General features: G+C 48.4%; 1 protein-coding gene and 1 pseudogene across 8 annotated transcripts in view; one reads left to right on the plus strand and one right to left on the minus strand.

Annotated features, from left to right (window-relative positions):
* Megf11 (multiple EGF like domains 11) overlaps positions 1–21,465 on the plus strand; it is a 281,143-nt gene that overhangs the window by 124,980 nt on the left and 134,698 nt on the right. For all 7 annotated transcript variants that reach the window (XM_069995095.1, XM_069995096.1, XM_069995098.1 and 4 more), the window contains one exon: positions 5,916–6,008. In XM_069995095.1, the coding sequence (XP_069851196.1) occupies positions 5,916–6,008 (93 nt within the window). The remainder of the gene's footprint in view (positions 1–5,915; positions 6,009–21,465) is intronic.
* Positions 19,230–19,843, minus strand: LOC138809014 (V-type proton ATPase subunit E 1 pseudogene; annotated as a pseudogene). The gene has a single exon (XR_011366658.1). The product of XR_011366658.1 is annotated as a V-type proton ATPase subunit E 1 pseudogene (transcript).

Below are 21,465 nucleotides of genomic sequence, written 5' to 3' on the forward strand. Positions count from 1 at the left end.
TATATGATTTTTTTTTCTTTTTAATTTTTGTGCCATTCCTGGGACTTGAACTCAGGGCCTAGGGGCTGTCCCCTAGTTTGTTTGTTTTTTTTTCATTTAAGGCTAGTGCTCTACCACTTCAGCCACAGCTCTACTTCCTGTTTCTTGGTAGTTAATTGGAGATAAGAGTCTCATGGACTGTCTTGCCTGAGCTGGTTTTGAACTGCGATCCTCAGATCTCAAATTTGTTCCTGTGAGGCCCTATATGAATTCTCTGAGGAACTAGGACACCAATGTTCTCTTGGGTGACATGAAAAATCAATAACTCTAGCTTTGCTTGCATTCAAATCCTTTTTTATTTTTTAAATTTAATACCACTACTGGGGTTTGAGCTCAGGGCCTTGTGCTACTCTCTAGCTTTTATTGCTGAAGGCTGGAACTTTACCGTTTGAGCCACAGCTTCACTTCTGGCTTTCCATTGGTTAATTGGAGATAGGGTCTCACAGACGTTTCTGCCTTGGTTGGCTTTGACCCACGATCCCCAGATCTCAGCCTTCGGAGTAGCTAGAATGACAGGTGTGAGCCACCAGAGCCTGGTGGTATTTGAATTCCATAGGGAGTTAGTTATGCTAAGACAAAAATGCCTCAAAAGAATTCCAGCCTCTTATTAGCGGTGGATTTGTACTTGTTGCCTAGGCCTGGCTGAGGCCCATTCCCCCAGTACAGATCTCCAGAATGTTCCTCAATGCCGGGTGAAGTAGAAAGACTTCTCATGTGGCCTCCTTTCCATTTTTAGTCACCATTGTTCCTAGTGTCACCTGAGCAACTCATCGATTGCAGTATGGCATGCTCTGAATCCCTCTTCCTGGTCCTTGTCCCTGTTCCCAGGGAGGAAAAGTGGCTGAAACAAAGTGCTGAGTCGGCATCGTGGCTGCTGCAAGGTTCGAGACCCAGCTGGACCCCAGGTGGACTGGAAGCACCACTTTAGAAAGCAGGACTGGCACATTTGGGGCCTGGTCTTAATGGAGAGCGAGTAGATGACAGAAAAAGTGACAGGAAGACACTTTGCATGTCCTTTGTCTGCTCTTCTCCAGTCCAGGAATAATCCATAGTTGGGGGGGGGGGCACATGTCGCTCCAAAGCACCAGGAGAAGGTGTTTTGGACTTTGTTGGCCCTCAGTCTCTGGAGTTCTCTGCCCTGTCCTTGTAGTACAAAGGCTGCCTGAGGTAATCTAGAAATGAATGGGGATGGCTGTGTGCCAATAAAACTTTATTTATAAAAATAAGCAGCCAGCTGGCTTTGCTGTGAGACTCATTGTTTACAGGCCCTTGCCCTGTAGACTTATAGGTAGGTCCTCTTGTCCTCTGCTTTGTGTATCAGAGTGGGTGGTTGCTTTACACCGTAGGAACAGCTCCTGGAGCTCTGGAGCCTGCCCAGAATTAGAACTCATGGTCTGTGTTCCAGACTTAGAATCCGGTACTGGGTTCAAAGAGACAGAGGGAAGAAAGCAGGTCTCTGGGAGGTCAAGAGGACCTTCCTTCCTTCCTTCCTTCCTTCCTTCCTTCCTTCCTTCCTTCCTTCCTTCCTTCCTTCCTTCCTTCCTTTTTCTCTGTCTTCTCTTTTTCTCTTTCTCTCCTTTCTTCCATCTTTCCTTCCTCCCTCCCTACTTTGCCCTCTCCTTCTTCCAAGACCAGAACTTGAACTCTATCTGACACTATGACGCTTTCACTCATTGGCTACTGCTTAACCAATTGAACCACACCTCCAACCCCAAAAAGTGTTGGTTATTTTCTTTCTCTTTTTTGGTCTCTCTCCCTCTCCCTCTCCCTCTCCCTCTCTCTCTCTCTCTCTCCCTCCCTCCTTCCCTCCCCCCCCCCTCTGTTACTTGCCTTCCTCCTCCCTCCCAATACTGAGGCTTGAACTCAGGGCATGGATGCTGTCTCAACTTTTTCCCTCTCAAGGCTGGGGCTCCATTGCTTGAACTACAACTCCACTTCCAGCTGATTTTGTTTGAAGATACTTTCCTTCCCAGGCTGGATTTGAACCATGATCCTTATTTCTTGAATATCTAGGATTATGGGTACAAATTCTCCTTCCTGTGTTTGACTGCCCGACCCCATCCTGCTGGACACTCCTTTACTTCTTTTTTTTGGGGGGGGGGTCCAGTTGTGGGGCCTGAACTCTGGGCCTGGGCGCTGTCCCTCAGCTCTTCAGCTCAAGGCTAGCGCTCTACCACTTGAGCCACAGCGCCACTTCCGGCTTTTTTTCTTTTTGCTTATGTGGTGCTAGGGAATCGAACCCAGGGCCTCAGGTATGCAAGGTAAGTGCTCTACCACTGAGCCACCTTCCCAGCCCCACTCCTTTACTTCTAAGTTGCTCCATTAGCCTGTCTCTGGCCCTCACAAGCCCTCCCCCAGACCCTGCATCACATGGGCCAGGCACCATTGTCATCTAAAGACATCCATCCTGGATACACCAAGACCCCACAGTCTGGGCTCTCTCCTAGTCCATGCCTTCAGCAACTGCTGTCCCCTACAGCCTCATCCTCAAGCTTCCCCCTTCCTAGCTATGGGTGCCACGTTGCATACGAGGTTTCTAGTCTCAGTTTCTCTGTGCATAAAGTAAAGGAATGGATGTGAGGTCTCTTCCAGCCCTGACATTTTGCTCTGTTCTTTTATCTTGGCAGACACACACACACACACACACACACACACACACACACACACACACACACAAGCTTTTACAGTCAGAAAGTGAGCAGTTGGAGTTGTCACTAACTGGGTTAATCTAATAAGCTGTAATGCAGCTAGACCTAGCTGGAGCACGCAGGGGCTGGTGGGAGGGGGGCAGGCCAGGGCTGTTGCTGATAGACCAAGACACTGGCCTCTGGTGGGAAAGAGAAAGTGGACAACTAGTGTCCAGCATGTCCTGGGGGCAGTGGCCCGCATGAACTTATTTGCAAAGTCCAGTGGGAAGAAGGGAAACCAGGGGTTTCTGGTTAGGGTTCTTGCTAGCACAAAGTAAGTATTTTATTGTGGCCCCAGGTTCGAGACCAGGACTTGGTCTCTGTCAGCCCCTTTCATTCATTGGCTAGCGCTCTACCAGTTGAGCCACACCTCCAATCCCAGTGCTGTGTTCTTTGACAAAGCCCTCCCTCGCAAAGTATTTGGATCAATGGCATATCTTTGTTTATGTGTGTGCCTGGACTGGGGCTCGAACTCATGACTTCCCGCTCTTGCTAATCTTTTTCACTCAAGGCAGACACTCTACCACTGGAGATACAGGTCTACTTCTGACTTTTTGGTTGGCTCAGTGGAGATAGGAGTCTCATAGATTTGTCTGCCAGGGCTGGCTTTGAACCACGATCCTCCCATCTCAGCCTCCTGAGTAGCTGGGATTATAGGTGTGAGCCACTGGTACCTTTGCTATCCAGCTTCATGCCCTTTTAGATACCACCTGCCATAGACTGACTGACTTCAGACCCCTGCCTGGTACGTCTGAAGTGGCTTGGGGTGTCTATTCACCTGGGGGCCGGCATAAAGCTCAGGCAGCAGCTACAGGGGCTGCTGCCATGTGGAGGAGCAACTGGAGGATGCCACGCCACCCACACACAGGGCTGAGGTCTCGCTTGACAAGTGCCATGCCTGGGGACATTTCAAGCAAGCAGGTGCACTTTGGCACTGAAGCAGCCCTTCCAAACTCCCTCCTGGGGGCCAACTGCTCCCCAGTCCAGGCCACAATGGACAGAAAAAAAGGTCTCTAGATGCTTCATTAAAACATATATATATATATGGGGCTGGGGAGGTGGCTCAGTGGTAGAGTGCTTGCCTTGCATGCATGAGGCCCTGGGTTTGATTCCCCAGCACCACATAAGCAAAAAAGAAAAAAGCCGGAAGTGGTGCTGTGGCTCAAGTGGTAGAGCTCTAGCCTTGAGCTGAAGAGCTGAGGGACAGCATCCAGGCCCAGAGTTCAGGCCCCACGACCGGATCCCCCCCCAAAAAATATATATATATCCTTGTTGGAGATCCCAGCCAAGAAACTGACAGGGTTTAGCTGGGACCAGTGGCTCACACCTGTCATCCTAGCTACTCAGGAGGCTGAGAGCTGACCCTTGTGATTCAAAGGCAGCCTGGGCAAGAAAATCCTAGACCCTCTTAGCTCCCATGAGCCACCAAGAAGCCAGAAGTAGAGCTGTGCCTCAAGTGGTAGAGTGCTAGCCTTGAACACAAAACCTCGGGGAAAGTGCGCAGGCCTAGTGTTCAAGCCCCAGTATTGGCCAAACAAAACAAAAACAACAAGGCAAAATAAAAACCTGGACAGGGTTAATGGGAGATGCCAATATCTTGAGTTCCTAAAGTTGTTGCGGGTAGATAGTTGCTGTAATCCTTCTAGATGGTAGGGGAGACCTCTCAGGAGCGGGGATGACCTTGAGAAAATGTGGATTCTGTCAAAAGAAGAGAAATAATCTCCCTTCTTCACCCTGCTGTCAATAATACCTTCTCCAGGAGCGAGTGAGCTAGCCAGCCAGCCAGTGAGGTGCGGGGTGGATGGGAGCTTTGCTCATTGCTTAGCCTCCTGGCTTGGGAGGCTGCAGCATTTGACTGCATGATAAGAAATTGCCAGACGCTTTCTAATTACAATTATCATCATCATGGATGTCTCTCTTAATTACTTTCTTATAATTAGCTATGCCTTTCCCCTCAGCATTTGTATACTTTGCAGATTTGCTGACATTTACAAGCCCTAAAATAGGGACATTTTGGGGAGGAGGGAGGGGAGCAAGGTGCCTGTTCTTTTAAGGGAGGCTGGCACATTTTGTGGGGAGCGGGGCACGGGGGGGGGGCTTTGCAGAAGGAAATTAGGGTAAGCAAAAGATGGGACAAGAGCTTGTGAATATAGATGTGGGGGTTGTGGCTTACAGGGTGGGGAGATGCAGGTTTAAACATTAGTGTCATTTTCTCTGTGTGTGTGTGTGTGTGTGTGTGTGTGTGTGTCTGTGTATGCACGCTGCTACTGGGTCTTGAATTTAAGGCTTGGGTGCCATCCCTTAGCGTTTTCCACTCAAGGCTGGTGCTCTACCACTGGCATCATAGGTCTGGCTCTTTGGTTTTTGCTGGTTCATTGGAGATATGAATCTTTTGAACTTGTCTGCCTGAGTTAGCTTTAGACTGTGATTGTCAGCTCTCAGGCTTCTGAGTAGCTAGGATTACAGGTGTGAGCCACTGGTGTGAGGTAGTTGGGTTTTGTTTTTAGGATGTGAAACTGGGACATAATATGTTCTTTTTTTTTTTTTTTTTGCCTGTCCTAGGACTTGAACTCTGGGCCTGGGCACTGTCCTTGAACTTCTTTTGCTCAAGGCTAGTGGTCTCCCATTTGACCTACAGGGCTACTTTTGGCTTTTTCTGTGTATGTGGTACTGAGGAATCGAACCCAGGGTTTCATGCATGCTAGACAAGCACTCTGCCACTAAGCCACATTCCCAAGCTCGTAACACATTCTTTTTTGTCGGTCGCGGGGCTTGAACTCTGGGCCTGGGTGCTGCCCCTGCGCTCTTCAGCTCAAGGTGAGCGCTCTACCACTTGAGCCACAGCACCACTTCTGATTTTCTAGTGGTTTTTTATTGGAGATAAGAGTCTCTCGGATTTTCCTGCCCAGGCTGGCTTTGAACCGTGATCCTCAGATCTCAGCCTCCTAAGTAGCTAGGATTACAGGCGTGAGCCACCCGGCTCGTAATACATTCTTATCAGATCTATTTTAGAGTGAATTGAGTTTCACATACCTCCTCCCACACCCACACAGGCCTTGAGTCCTGAACAACCTTAGCAAGAAGGGGATCTGTAATAAAAAAAAGGGGGATCTCCTTGCTGCCCAAATGGTTTGTTCTCACTGTTGGCTCTGTCTCTTCCTCCTGCCCTCCCTACCTCCCCTTCCTTAGCCCTGTGCACGGAAGAGTGCATGCATGGCCGCTGCGTTTCACCGGATACCTGCCACTGTGAACCAGGCTGGGGAGGTCCCGATTGCTCCAGCGGTGAGTTTTGGGGACTGGATTCTTTGGGAGTGGGGAGAGGGGGTGGTCCATGGACCACTGGCTCTGACTTGGCAGGGATTGTGTCATACATATTGACCTATCATGGCTACCTTCGGGCACTGTGCGGTGGTACTTGGAGTACACGGGTGGGGATGGGTATAGGTGAATGGTTCATGGGAATTGTGGGATTTCTGCTGGCAGACATGTCGATCGGGTCTTTGTGAGTTGACTGTGAACTTGACAATACCACCCATAGGCTTGGAACTGAAGGTTATTTGCTCAGTTTCACCCATAGAGGCCCAAGGGGGACTGCTGTCCCCCAAGCCAAGAGAGTGGGACACTTCTGGGGACAGGGTGCTGCATCCCTACATCTCTGGGTATGACTGGCTCATGTTCTCCAAAGGAGCCTTCCTGGCGAGCGCAGGTATGGGAATGTTGAAGGTGGGGGGACATCTACTCTGGACTGAGTCAGGGGGTGTCATCTTTACTATGGGGCTGGTGAGCGTTGAGGGACCACTAGTAGCTGCTGGGAATTCTTTGCCAAATCCTTTTTCTCTAGCTCATTTTCTCCAAATATTCTCAGGTTTGACTCCTTTGTGCAGGTAAGTTCTGGCCTGTTTCAAAGGTGTTAGAGTGACATTTTTGGGAGGGAAGAGGGTGCCATAAGTTCAAGTCCTAGGACTTAGAAGAGTGGCTCAAATGGTAGAACGTTTGCCTAGCAAACTAGAACCACTAGAAAGCAAAGCAAAGCAAAATAAAAGGACCACCATTATTTCCCTTCCAAACCTTTCTGAGTTCTTTTTTCTTTTTGTCAGTCATGGGGCCTGAACACTGGGCCTGGGCGCTGTCCCTCAGCTCTTCAGCTCAAGGCTAGTGCTCTACCACTTGAGCCACAGCACCACTTCCAGTTTTCTGGTGATTAATTGGAGACACTAAGTCTCACAGACTTTACTTCCAGGGGCAGGCTTTGAATCCTGATCCTCAGCACTCAGCCTCCTGAGTAACTAGGATTACAGGAGTGAATCACCATACCCAGCTTCTTTGATTCTTAAGTTATACCTGTTCATGTTAAAAAGAAAAGTCAAAGAATACCAAAAGTATAGACAAAAACGTTGGGGATCCTTCCTCACCTACAGATGATCCCTGTGGCCTTGGGTCTTTGGTCTTCTGTCATTGCTCTGCATGGTTCAAAAGGAGCTGGCTTTGGAATAAACATGCTTGCCATAACTAATTTCTCAGTTTTCTCATCAATGCACTTTAATCTCCTTTAAGTATTTCATGGCCTGTAGAATTTCATTTTGTAGATTACCAAATACATTTCACTTAGGTTGTTGCTGAGTCTTCCCTATTATTGTTGTTGTTGTTATGATTATATTGCCAGCCCTGAGGTTCGAACACAGAGCCTTGGCCCTGTCTCTTAGCTTTTCCACTGAAGGCTGCTACTCTACTGCTGGAGCTACAGCTCCATTTCTGGCTTTTTGGTAATTAGTTGGAAATAAGGGTTTCACAGACTTTCCTGTCCCAGATGGTGTTGAACCACAAACCCTCGGATCTCAGCCTCCTGAGTGGCTAGTATTACAGGCATCCGGCGGAGTCTTCCCCCTTATGAGCCCATATCATCCTTTATCCAAGACTCTGGGGGTCTGTGGCTTTTGGAATTTGGGATGTGTCACAGTTCAAAGTGCACGTGGAAACAGTAACAAAGATCTGGGCTGTCCCAGGGGTAAAAGCAGTAATGTTTTCAAGTGGCATGGGATGATGTCTAGTCACACAATGACAGTACATAGCCCCACAGCTACTCTTTGCAGATTTACTTCTTCAACGGCACAGATATCTTTTTTGGACTTTTCCACAACTTTTGGGTTACAGATGTGGGAATGGGGAGCCAGTGACCCTGAGTGAAAATGCGTCAGTCATTCTTCTTCTGCATATATCTTGCCTTGCTTGCTCCAGTTTCTCCTGAGGATAAATTCCTGGAAGTGGAAGGATCTATCATCCCGTTACCTGCCTGCCCTGCCCTTAGTAGCTGCCAATGGATTTATAACTTGGACAGTCCTATGTAAAGGGGATAAATGACTATGGGGGAAGGGAATGGGGACTTTCGTTCTTTTAAAGGTGCCAGTGGCTCATTCCTATAATCGTCACGACTTAGGAGGCCCAGATCTGAGGATCTTGGTTTGAAGCCAGCCCAGGCAGGAAAGTTTGTGAGATTCTTTTCTCCAAATAATCACCGGAAAGCCGGAAGTGGTGCTGGGGCTCTAAGTGGTAGAGTACTAGTCTGAGTGAAAAAGCTCAGGGACAGCACCCAGGCCCTGAGTTCAAGCCCCACGACTGACAAAACGAAACTAATCAACACCCTTAAATCCTGTAGCCTAATTTCTTTAAGGCTGTGACTGATTGCTTTCTGTTCAATAAAGGCAGGATATACTGGCTTTGTGGATAGTTCTGAGCTTTTTCCCTGTGCAATATGGGAAAATGGAATAGTTGTATGTTTGGTCGTAAACCTTCCTCCATCCCATAGAATAATAAAGAGTAAAAAGGATGAAATGTCAGTTTATCCTGAATAAAGATGAGAGTGACTCTTATTAAATTGCTCTCATCTCACAAGTGGAGATAAAAAGGCAAAAAAAAAAAAGTTTCGTATATTGAATATCTAGCTTTTTAAAGTAATTAGGGATATTAAAACGCTGACAATGATTGAGATGGAAACATTATTCATAACTTTTATTTCCGTCCCGGGCAATGATCCAGTATATTTCATTTATGAGGTTTGAGCTGTAAGGGGGACGGGAGCCAATTCCTAAATTAAATATGCCCTGTTAACTTTTATAAATGATACCCAGGAATTAACTTGGAAAATTTAAGCTTTCATTGTATTATTTAATTAGTGTGTTTCCTGGTTCTGCTTCTTCTGTCCTCGTGGGCCTTGGTTGGACAGGATTTCGGGTTTGGTCTCAGGACCCCCCAGAAACGGTGGAGTTGACCTTAGTGAGGATACATCCCTCCCACCCCCATCCTCCTCCCATTCTCCATATTCTCTCAGAGCCCCCCCCCAACCAGGCCTGATACATTCATGTGCACTGGAGGAAGTGGGGGTCTCTGCTTAGCATACAACACCCACTGTCTGCTGAGCCCCTCCCTGACTCCCTGGAGCTGGACTCCTGCCAGATGACAGCAGGGCCTGGCTGAGGCCACCACCAAGTCCAATCCCTCCTTCCCTCTCCCCACCTCACCCCCTCGCTCTCTAATATTGGTACTGGGCCTTGAACTTAGGACCTAGATACTGTCCCTTAGCTTTTTCACTCAAGGCTGGTGCTCTACCACTTGCCCCATAGCTCCACTTATGATTTTTTTTTTGCTGGTTAATTGGAGATAAGAGTCTCAGGGACTCTCTTGCCCAGGCTGGCCTCAAACTGTGATCCTCAGATCTCAGCCTCCTGAGTCGCTAGGATTACAGGCGTGAGCCACTGATCCAGCAGAGAGATGTCTTTTAAACTTGTGAAGCTTCACATGAACTTTCTTTCTTAGCCATTGTTAGGTATAGACTTCTGGTAACTTTGTGTTGTGTGGCTGCCCACTACTTTTCGTTCTTCCCCAACTGAAACTCTGAATTCCTTAAACATGAACCCCCCCCCATCTTTCTAGCCCCAACTCTCAGCAATGAATTTTCTACTTTTTGTCTTTATGAATTTGAATACTCTGAACTTCACAGAAACGGAGTCATTTATCCTTCAGTGACTGGCATGTTTCACTTGCATGAGCTGTTAAGGTTCATCCATGTGGTAGCCTGGGTCAGAAATTCCTTCCTTTTACAGGCTGGGTAATATTCCTTATCAGCTTATCTGGCAATGGATGCTTGAGCTGTTTTTCCTTTGGGCTATGGTGAATAATGCTGCTGTGAACATAGGTGCACAAATGGTTTATTTGCTGGACATAGGATGATTCTGTGGGGGTTTTTTTTTTTTTTTTTTGCCGGTCATGGGGCCTGAACTCTGGGCCTGGGCGCTGTCCCTCAGCTCTTCAGCTCAAGGCTAGCGCTCTACCACTGGAGCCACAGCACCACTTCTGGCCTTTTCTGTTTATGTGATGCTGAGGAATCGAACCCAGGGCCTCATGCTTGCAAGGCATGCACGCTACCGCTGAGCTACCTTCCCAGCCCCAGGATAATTCTGTGTTTAACTATTAGGAATCCACTATATAGTTTTCCACCAAGGCCATGCATTTTATTTTCTTACCCACAATGCATGAGGATTCAGATTTCTCCATATCTTCTCTAACACTTCCTATTTTTATGTTAATTTGTGTGTGTGTGTGTGTGTGTGTGTGTGCGCCAGTGTTCTAGTACTAAGGCTTGAACTCAGAGCCTCACACTTTTCACTTATTTGGCTTAAAAAAATTGTTATAAGCTGGCCATGTGGCTTAGTGGTAGAGTGCTTGCCTAGCATGCATGAAGCCCTGGGTTCAATTCCTCAGTACCACAAAAACAGAAAAAGCCAGAAGTGGTGCCATGGCTCAAGTGGTAGAGTGCTGGCCTTGAGCAAAAGCAGCTCAGGGATGGTGCCCAGGTCCTGAGTTCAAGCCCCAGGACTGGTTAAATAACTAACTAACTAAATAACTAAATAAATAAATATTGTTATTATGAAGGTGATTCCAGAGGAGTTACACAGTTACATAAGTCAGGTAATGAGTCCATTTCTTTGTGGACAATGATCCCCTACTTGGCTTTTTTGCACAAGACTCTACCACTTGAGCCACACTCCACTTGTAACTTTTTGCTGGGAATTGGAGAAGAAAATGAGTCTTTCAGGGGTTGGAGGTGGGGCTTAGTCGGTAGTGCATCAGCCAGTGAATGAAGGCATTCGATCAAGAGTTCAGAATCATGGTCTCAGTTGGAAAAAGACAAGACAAAACAAAAAACAACCCAATCTCTCAAATCTTCAAATCTCTCCCTTCCAAGTAGCTAGGATTACAGGCATGAGCACCAGCACCTGACAGCCTGTCCATTGGCTAGTCACAGTAGAATGTTAAGAAGCAAGGTGTGGGTTCTAAGTCACCAAGATCTCAGCAGCTGGGCTTGAGTGGGGAACCTCAAGACTTGTCTGGCCAACATTACTTACAAATAGCAAACTGAAGCCCATGGAGGGGAAGGGAATTTCCTGCAATCAGCTACATAGCCAGGGAGCAGGGGAGCTGGAAGTAGATCCAGACAGACATGTATGCTGCTGACCCCAGGCTCTTCCGGTCCTACACTCATGGTTGCTGCTTAAGCCACAGAATGAGGATTAGAGATTTCAGGAGACCAATCCTGCTGTCTGCCCACAGCCCATGAGGGGAGGACCCCTGTCTCAGACCCCTGGGAACGTCTGTGAGGACAGAGGCTCATCTCATCTTGGAAGCACAGCCCGCCCCTTCCTGCAGCCCCCTGCAGCCTCTGAGAAGTTGGTAGTTGTCCATTTACAATGTGGTAGCAAAAGCCCCACAGACTGAGTGGCTGGAACAGCAAAAGGTTATTCTTCATCGTTCTAGGGGCCAGAAGGTTAAGGTCAAAGTCAGGGTCCAGCTAGTTCTGTTTCTGGTGAGGGTCCGATTCTAGTTTGGGGTTAGGCACCCTCTCTCAGCTCTCCTAAGGGTACTAAAGCCATCACCAAGGCTCCACCCTCTTGGGCATTATGACCTCCCAGAAGCCCTGGCTCCATACACCACCCAGTTGGATAGGGCTTCAGGGTATTTACTTGGAGACCAAACTTTCAGCCCTGTATTGGAACACACTGGCTCCACCTCTTATCTGTGTGACTGTAACTAAGATCTTCCTTTATCCACGGGTGTTAGTTTTCTCTTTGGTGAAATGGGAAGTTTAAAACTGGGCCGGGCGGCCCAGTGGCTCACCCCTGTAATGCTAGCTACTCAGGAGGCTGAGATCTAAGAATGGTGGTTCAACCTTGGGCAGGAAAGTCTGTAAGACTGTCACCTCCAATGAACCACCAGAAAACCAGAAGTGGTGCTGTGGCTCAAGTGGTAGAGCGCTAGCCTTGAGCCGAAGAGCTGAGGGACAGCGCCCAGGCCCAGAGTTCAAGCCCCATGACAAAAACAAAACAAAACTGGATAGTCCAACTTTAAAATTCTCTGTGATTCAGTACTGGTGGCTCACACCTGTAATCCTAGCTACTCAGGAGGCTGAGATCTGAGGACTGCACTTTGAGGCCAGCGTGGGGAAAGTGAGCCCACAAGACTATGTACAGTTAACCAGCAAAAAGGCAGAAATGGAGCTGTGGCTTCCTTGTGTGGCCCTTCCTGTGGTTCTCTCCTTATCCTCAATCAGAAAGTGGGTGGGCTTTTGTGGCGAGTCATAGGACACATTCTTATCTCCCCAAGGTCGGGGCTCCCAGCAGGCCCTTTATGGCCTGAGCATAGTCTGGGGCTTCCTGGGAAGCATGCAGAGGACACGGTGTCACCAGGAGGCCACCGCTCTCTCCTGGGTTGTGTTTCTCATCTCACCGAGCTGCTGTCAAGGTTAAAGCAACTTCAGATAAATCACTGCAAAGCAATTATGCTTGGTGTTGCTCAGGCTGCTCTACCCAGCCCCACGCAGACCCGCCTGGGCAGCCTTCTGCTGGGCATCTGGTATGCCTGGGGGCCTCCTTGGGATGGTGGACTCCACGGTGGCCCCCCATACTAGGGCGCAGCCACTGTAACGAGGACAGAAGGGAGCTGCGGATGCCTGGTAAATGCTTTTTCAAGGTCTGTGAGCAAGAGGCGCACGCTTCACCCCCTACCCCCACCCCTTCCCCCTGCGAATCTCAATGTGGAACCAAAAAGGATTCAGGTCTTGACAGCATGGTGTGTTCCACCCTATAGTTCCATTGAATCCACAGCTGCTGAGTGCAGGCCAGCAAGCAGGGCTGGGGGGCGAGGGATGAGGGAGGTGTAGCCTTCATCATCATCATCAGAGAGAGGGGGGAGGGAGAGGGGAGAGAGAGTGTGTGCCTGGAGCTGAAGCAGAGCCCCCTGCATAGAGACAGGAAGGGAGAGTAGACCAGAGTTTCTGACTTGGACGATCGTGGGGATGTGGCTTAGTGGTAGAGTGATTGCCTAGCATGCATGAGGCCCTGGGTTCGATTCCTTGGTACCATATAAACAAAAAATAAAATTTAAAGCAAAACAAAAACATCACGGGGAGCAGAAGGAAGTAGAGGATAGAAGGATCCAGGCACATACTAGAGTCTCCATTTTGTTCTTTTTAAAATTCTATTTTTTTATTGTAAAGATACTATACAGAGGGGTTACAGTTACATGAGCAAGGTAATGAGTCCATTTCCTCTTCAGCATTGTTGCCCATTTTGTTCTATTTCATTATGTATTTATTTTGTGCCCGTACTGGGGCTTAAACTCAGGGCCTTGCGCTCTTCCCTTGGTTTTTGTTATTCGTTGTTTGTTTTCACTCCAGGCCTGCTCTCTCCCACTTGAGCCACAGCTCCACTTCCAGCTTTTTTTTTTCTGGTTAATGGGTGAAAAGAGTCTCATGGACTTTTCTGCTTGGGCTGGCCTTGTCTGGTGATCCTCAGATCTCAGCCTCCTGAGTAGCAAAGATCACAGACATGAGCCACCAGCACTGCCAGGCAATCTAGTTCCCATTTTAGAAGCTCAAACTAAGGCACAGAGCGGCCAGAAGCCCCCACAGTGGGAGCATGTCTCCACCCCCGTGAAGAGTGCCCCACTATTAGGGGTGGTCTCCTTCTAGATGAGGGTGAGACTTGGCGGGGGGGGGAGGAGAGGGGAGGGAAGGGGAGAGGAAGCTCATGGAGACCCCAGGACTGAAGCAGCCCCCTACTGCATGTCTATACTCTGAGCCATAGACCTCTGATGTCCCCCCACACACACCCCAAGAAGGATGGGAGACCTTCCCAGAATCCTCAGCTGCCCCCGGGACCAGCTCTGTGCTTCATGTTCCCTCAGGCCGGAGGAGGCAAACCATACACAGAGGTCAGGGTGGGGGGCACTGTTTACCCTACCAGGGTTACTCTGCACCCCTAGACTAGAAAGGTCCTGAGATGAATAGGCTCTCAGTGTGGCCACACCTGGCCTCTCCTGTATCTCGAGAGCCACAGAAGCTGCCAGCCATCTCTGGGTTGTATGTGGAAAGGGGGGTGTTGCCAGATGCCAGTGGCTCATGCCTGTAATCCTAGCTGCTCTGGAGGCTGAGATCTGAGGATCCTGATTCGAAGCCAGCCGGTGCAGGAAAGTCTATAAGACTCTTGTTAACTACAAAGCTATGGCTTAATGTTAAGAGTACTAGCTAGTGCCCAGGTCCTGGGTTCAGGCCCCAGGAGAGAGAGAGAGAGAGAGAGAGAGAGAGAGAGAGAGAGAGAGAGAGAGAGAGAGAGAGAGAGAGAGAGACACACACACACACACACACACAAAGGGGGTGTTGTTGATAGAGGAGGGGAATACATTCTGCCCAGCTCAGCTTTAGCCATCTGCTCCCTAAGGATAGAAATCATAAATGGCACGCAGAGAGGCTCAAGAATTGGCGAGGGGGCCGGGGGTGGGGCGGGGGACGCTTGCCTAGAAGGTGACAGAAACAGACTGGCAGGGGCTGAGCTGGCATTGTCATGTAGGGCTGGCAGCCATGCCAGCATCGCCCCTCCCTGCACTGGGTGGGCAGCAAAAGGGCACCCCCTCCCAACACGCTGTGCACCCAGCGTGGCGTGGGCAGGGCGCTGTGGGAAACATTATTCCTCCCGGGCCGGGAGTCACGAGCCAATACTTGCGTCTGCCAGCCCGGCATTGCCAAAAGGGAGAGGCGTGTTGGTTCTCTCTGCCAGGCCTGGAGGATGGCACTGTCCCCAAAAGTAGCGTACAGATGGATGGGAAAAACCCTATTGCACCCCCAAAGAGTCTATCCTGCGATTCCTTTTGTTTTTGTTTTTTTTTCTGGACCTGGTGCTCGAACTCTGGGCCTGGATGCTGTCCCTGATCTGCTTTTGCTCAAGGCTAGCGCTCTCTACCACTTGAGCCACAATGCTACTTCCAGTTTTTTATTGAGTAGTTTATTGGAAATAAGAGTCTCACAGACTTTCCTGTCTGGGCTGACTTTGAACCGCAGCAATCCTCAGATCTCAGCCTCCTGAGTAACTGGGATTACAGGCGTGAGCCACTTGCATCTGCTCCTGGGACCCCCCCCTACACCCCCCCCACTCCACCTCCCCCACCCCCACAATCTTCCCACTAAGAATATCCAGGCCCCAGGAAGACTTGGCCATTATCCAGGTGCTTGGGTTCCAAGAGGTGGGTTCTTTGGGTGTATTTTGGCCAGAACGAAAGGAGAAAGGTTGACAGGTTGGGCTCTACCCTACTCCCACACTGTCAAGGTAACTCATCCCTGATACCCCCATCTTTTAGACTCGGGACTGAGATCCAAGGTCATGATAGCTCATACGTAGCAGAGCCAAGATTTGAACCAGGTATCTGTCTCACACATGACTCTCATGTCAATGATCGCTTGCTTGCAGCACATTCTGTAAGTCCTTCCTCAATCACTATCCCCCTTTGCCCATTGACTCATTGCTCCTGTGTTCTCAGGAGCCATCTCTGCTGGGAAGAGCCCTCCTGACTCCCGCAGGCCTCCGCTTTGCACATGGCTCCTTTGGTCCTCTCCACCCCCAGAGGGAAGTTGTTTGGTTACAGTTGCTCTCCTGCATCCTCTCCCACTGAGACCTTCTCCATGGCAGGTCCGGATCTTACCTGGCTCTGTGACGCTGAACTCCCTTGCACCTGGTGGTAACTCAGTATGAAACCAGGTCTTTAGATTCCAGGCCTAAAGTCCAGGAGTCCCAAGTTAGGTCTGACCATTCATTCCCACATACCAAATATAAACAGACATGGTGCAGGGCAGAGAACAGGAGATTGATGAGCCTGGTAGCCATGAGAAGTCAGCACTTCAGTACATCTTCAGCCATCTTTAGGGGTTCAAGCATTGGCTTTAGATTAAACAGGGTGAATTGAGGGCAGGGATGAGGACGGTACACAGAGTTAAAACAGTCTCAAATCACAGGTGAGGCCTGGTGGACCATTTGCTTAGTCTTGGTCCCTGGAGGAATTCCAGGAAAGTGATCTATTTATTACTGGAACAGACCAAGAACCAAGATGGTCTCCTGAGTTTTTGCTGTTTGCTTTAAGATGATAAGAGGAAGGCATTGCTGGCTTGAGGAGCAGTTTGTTTTCCACAGGAGATGGTTCTCTTACTGAAGCTGTAGTCTTGGTGATCACAATGCTGACTGCATCCGAGAATTGTTCAAATGAAGACACAGATAAAGCTCAGTGCTTAAGCACTGAGTTCCAGCCCCAGGACCAATACTCCCTCCCCACCCCCCCAAAAAAAGGCACAGATACAAAGTTGGGGGAGTTTTAGTTAATTCACAGGACCCAGCAGAAGCATCTTTTCAGTGGCCTTTTATAAGCACAGGGTTATCTGGGACCAGGCAATTTTGCTGTCCTGTCCAATCATGCCTTTTGTTCCTCCTTGATGGTGTCCTCATGGTAGGCTGGTACTGGGGGAGGAGAGGGCTGGGTACAACTCAGAGTCACGATGCTTGATCTTCTAAAGCTTTGCAACTTGATTCCTCAAGGTTGTAATGTGAGCTACAGTCAAATTGATCTTTCAGAAGAAGCAGAGATCGCAATCATCTGGAGGGTTGAGAAAGATGCCAGGAAGGTGGGGGAGGAAGGATGCAGTTGAAAGATGCTGTAGCCAGAGATTGCAAGGAGCGAGAGGGGCTGTCCTTGCAGGTAGACCATAGAAACAAAGGTGTTGAGTCGGGCTCACATCAGTGTGGAGGGAGCAGGAGGTGCCAAAGGCCTGGGAGCCAAGTTGGAGAGGCAGGCCAGGCCGGACCAGATGGTATGGCTCTCTTAAACTGGGAGCTTGGACATGACTCCATGGGCCACCAGGCAGCCCCGATAGGTGCATTTTACATTCTTCATTGTTTCCTGATGGGTCAAGCCCCTCTTTCTTCTCCCAAGTAACCTATGATCAGATCTTGACCCAGGTATGGGCAAAGGAGACTGCTAACACCTCTGATCTATGCGCATCCCCCCCCCACACACACACTGCAGCCCTGGCCTGTCCTTTGGGGCCCGCTAGGCTGTGTTACCTCCCTCCAGTTCCCGATTGGAGGTGACTAAAGGACATATGGCAGGCTCTCTTGGCCTTTGTCAGGTAGCGGATTGGATAAGGGGAGCCCATTGTGATTAAGAGTGGGTGAATGGTTCTAGGCAGGGGGTGACCTACAGAAGCCAAGTGGGCATATCCTAGCCTGACATCCTTTTCCCTCCCTCGTGGGACCAAGGAAGGCAGACGTGACTGGCAGTAAGATGGCTAGGGGAGGGCTTAGAACAGCTCACTTTGGGGGGTCAGCCCTGTCCTTTACCCCCCAGGCCTCAGATCATGGTGGGGCTCCTTAGAGACTTACTAATCCACTCAGAGACCTAGAAGCTGCCTAGCTTCTTCCCAAAAGTGCTATGGCAGCTGAGACAGCCATAGCACTGGGGAATCTGTCACCCTCTAATAAGAGATGCCCATTCTGGCAGGCTGGGTAATAGGCCTCAAATGGAATAATTAATAAAGTTATAAAAATATGTCTACTGTATGGCCAGAATGATTCAGTCCAATTAGAAGCAATTATTTCTTGCCGTTCTGCCACTTAGAACTTTTTGTATGAATAATTCTAGTACCCAAGATAAGATTGTCGGGGTTGGCTCTCTGCTTGCAAAGTTGTACTGAAACCAACTCTTCCCCTAGGGCCTTATCTAGTTGGGAAACAGCCATCTACCCATCTATTATTCCCAAATATCATTTCAGCCAGCTATCTGCCTGTCTGATCATGTATCATTTTATCCGCCCATGTGCCCATCATTCTGTCTGTCCATCCTTTGATCCATCATCCATCTACTTATCCATCCATCTTCTCACTAATCGTGCCATTCATATACCCTCTCATCTATCCATCCATCTAATTATCCATCCATCTACCCACTCATCCATCCATTCATCTATCCATCCACTCATCCATCCATCTACCCATCTATCCATCCATTTACACACCCACCCACCCACCTATCCATCCATCCATGCCTTCATCCATTCATCCATCCATCTAGACATTTTTTGAGTCCTTGCAGAAGTATGCTAGGTTCTGGACATTGGGAGATGAATGAGACCTGTCCCTTCCCTTTTCCAAGGAGACTGAAGCCCATACAAGTGACCTTTGAGTCACAGAAGCTTGTTTCTGGTCCCTTTTGACAGATCCTGCTAAAAGTGGCTTTTTTTTTTTTTTTTTTTTTTTTTTTTGCCCTTCATCTATTTCCTTTCATTCCACAAATACGTAAGCAAATGTTCAAGTTAAACCTGACCTTAAGCTAAGGAATAAGCCACCTGTTCTTGAGATGTCAGAGAGCTTCAAAACACCTACTGGGGTTGGGTGCTGGTGGTTCATGCCTGTAATCCTAGCTACTCAGGCGGCTGAAATCTGAGGATTGTGGTTCAAAGCCAGCCCAGGCAGGAAAGTCCATGAGACTCCTCAGTGAACCACCAGAAAACCAGAAGTGAAGCTGTGGCTGAAAATGGTAGAGCAGTAACCTTGAGCAAAAGAGCTCTGGGACAGCACCCAGGTCCTGAGTTCAAGATCCACAGCTGACAAACAAAAATACTCAGTGATCTGGACTTCAACTTTTTGTCAGGTGGTAATCAGGAGATGTAGGATCTGCCTCCACCCTGGTCAGAGAAAAGACATTTCCTTTTTCTTTTTTCTTTTATTGTTTTTTTTTTTTTATTGTGAAAATACTGTACAGAGGGGTTACAGCCACATGAGCAAGGTAATGAGTACATTTCTTTTATATATATATATAAAGCGTTTGTTTTAATAAATAAAGAATTTGGGTGGCGTAGGTTTTAAGTCACACAGACGAGGAAAAGTGAAGCTACTAGGACCTCTGGGAGATGTGCATTCTGCAGGCATGTTACACCGCAGCAGGGGGTGGAGTGGGACATTCCGGACATGCCTACTTGAGACACGGGAGCAGCAGGAGAGCAGAAGACTCAAGGGATCTCCACAGGGCACCATCTGATTCCACCTCCCTGCTGCTGAAGCCATGGGGGAGAGCTGGTATACGGTGGCAGAGGAGTCAAGAGTGGAGGCCCCGCCCAGTGAGCCTCCCCCTGCTGGGCTATGAGGTCCAGCTGGTTTCCAGGGTGTTGGACACCTTTATCTTGCGGTCCCCATTGTAGATCTCAACTCCCCCAGCTACGTCCTCAGGCAGGTAGGCCTCCTGATCAATCTGGACATCAGCATCTTTTTTGGTGGCAATCTTATACATCAGAATTGCTTTCTGCACTGCAGCCTTAACCAAGGGAAGTCTTGCTTCCTGCAGTACACAAACATCCAGGGCTCCAACGGCTGGTACAGGCCCTGTAAGACCAGCCCATCCAGCAGCACTTGGTATCTGTTTGTATCCTTCACCACCTTGCTGAGTCTCTGTTTTGCCTCATTCAGCAGATCAGTGATAAGGTCATCTCTAGCTCGGAGGACCTTCAGCCTTGCTTGATATATCAAATTGGACATCTGAATTTTCTTTTGCTGCTCGATCTGCTTTTCTTTCTTCTCATAGTACTCCATAATCTTCAGTCTCTGGGTCTGCACAAGACGCCCTTTCTCAATGTTGAATTCTTCTACGGCCTTTGCATCGATTTCTTCTGCTTTCTCATTGGCTTCTTGTTCAATAAAAGCCATCATGTGCTTCATCTGCTTCTTCTGCACGTCAGCATCGCTGAGGGCCATGGCGGAAGCGAGGCGAGATCAGTTGGGTGAATGACCGAATTCAAGACCGAAGGCCGGACAGGACTGGACGGGACAGGAGACGCAAACCCCAGTACATTTCTTATCAAGCATTGTTGCCTCCTCCTTTGTTTTTCCCCTACCATCCTTTCTCTCGCCACCTCCACAACCACACTCCCTCCTCCCCCTGACATTTCCTTTTTCTTGGCCCATCTATAAAATATAAATAACCACTGCTTCCACGGCTGATGAGAATCAAGAGGCTTTGGGCTACTTGTGGGACACCCGTAATTGCTTCTAGAACATTGGATAGAAGTCTAATTCTGACTTAAGTAGGCATCCCGAATGAAATTCTCATCTGTGCTGGCCTAATCTGACAAAATGTTTTCGTGAGCTATTTTATGGTTACCAAATATGTATCAAGAGACAATCTAGTAAAACGTGTTTGTGATACTGTAAGTATCACTATTGCACAATACTGTGAAATATGTACAATTTATGTAATGACCTAATATCAATTTTTTAAAAAAAGAAGAAAAGTAAAATGAGAGAAGGGGTGGGTTAGGAGCCATGAGTAACCATGTTATCAGACACTTCGTATTGATATACTGCTTGGTAGAATGGGAACTTCCTTGTACAACCGCTTAAAGATAATACATTTTGTTTGAAAAGAAATGATCTAGGCCTATGTTTGGTGAGTCAGGAGATCAGAGCTGACCAAAGCCCTTTGACTCTGTGCAAAGTGAAAAGAGAAATCACAGACTGGGAGCTGATATTTGCAACAAGCATACTATTTAAGGGTTACTGTTCAGAATATATATTTTAATTCCTGTACATTAATATGATCAAATACTGGTTAAAAATATTGAAAGCTGGATATTGGTGGTTCACACCTGTAATCCTAGCTACTCATGAGGCTGAGATCTGAGGATCCCTGCTTGACACCAGCCTGGGCTAGAAGTCCATGAAACTTTTATCTTCAATTAACCAGCAAAAAAAAAAAAAAAAAAGCCGGGCGGGCTGGGAAGGTGGCTCAGTGGTAGAGCGCTTGCCTTGCATGCATGAGGCCCTGGGTTCGATTCCTCAGCACCACATAAGCAAAAAGAAAAAAGCCGGAAGTGGCGCTGTGGCTCAAGTGGTAGAGCGCTAGCCTTAAGCTGAAAAGCTGAGGGACAGCGCCCAGGCCCAGGGTTCAGGCCCCACGACCGGACCCCAAAAATAAAATAAAATAAAAAAAGCCAGGCATGAAGATGTGGCTCAAATGGTAGAGCATCAGCCTTGAGTGAAAAAGCCAAGTGAGAATGTAAGGCCCTGAGTTCAAGTCCTGGTATTAGCACGCATACACACACAAAAAGAATATTAACATACGACTCCCAGGAAAAGAATAATTTTGATAAGCAATAAACAGATATGTTCACCTCTCTTATAAACAGGAAGTGGAGGTGTGGCTCCAATGGTAGAGCACCAGCCTTGAGCAAGAAAGCTAAAGAATAGCGCCCAGGCCCTGAGTTCAAGCCTCATATAAGGGCATTCTCTCTCTCTCTCTCTCTTTGTCTATCTCTCTCATACATGCACATACACATGCACGCACACGCACACACACACGCACACACACACGCACACACACA

This window comes from Dipodomys merriami, unplaced genomic scaffold, assembly GCF_024711535.1.
Source record: "Dipodomys merriami isolate MVZ:Mamm:240054 unplaced genomic scaffold, mDipMer1.0.p SCAF_48, whole genome shotgun sequence".
Taxonomy (NCBI): Eukaryota; Metazoa; Chordata; class Mammalia; order Rodentia; family Heteromyidae; genus Dipodomys; species Dipodomys merriami.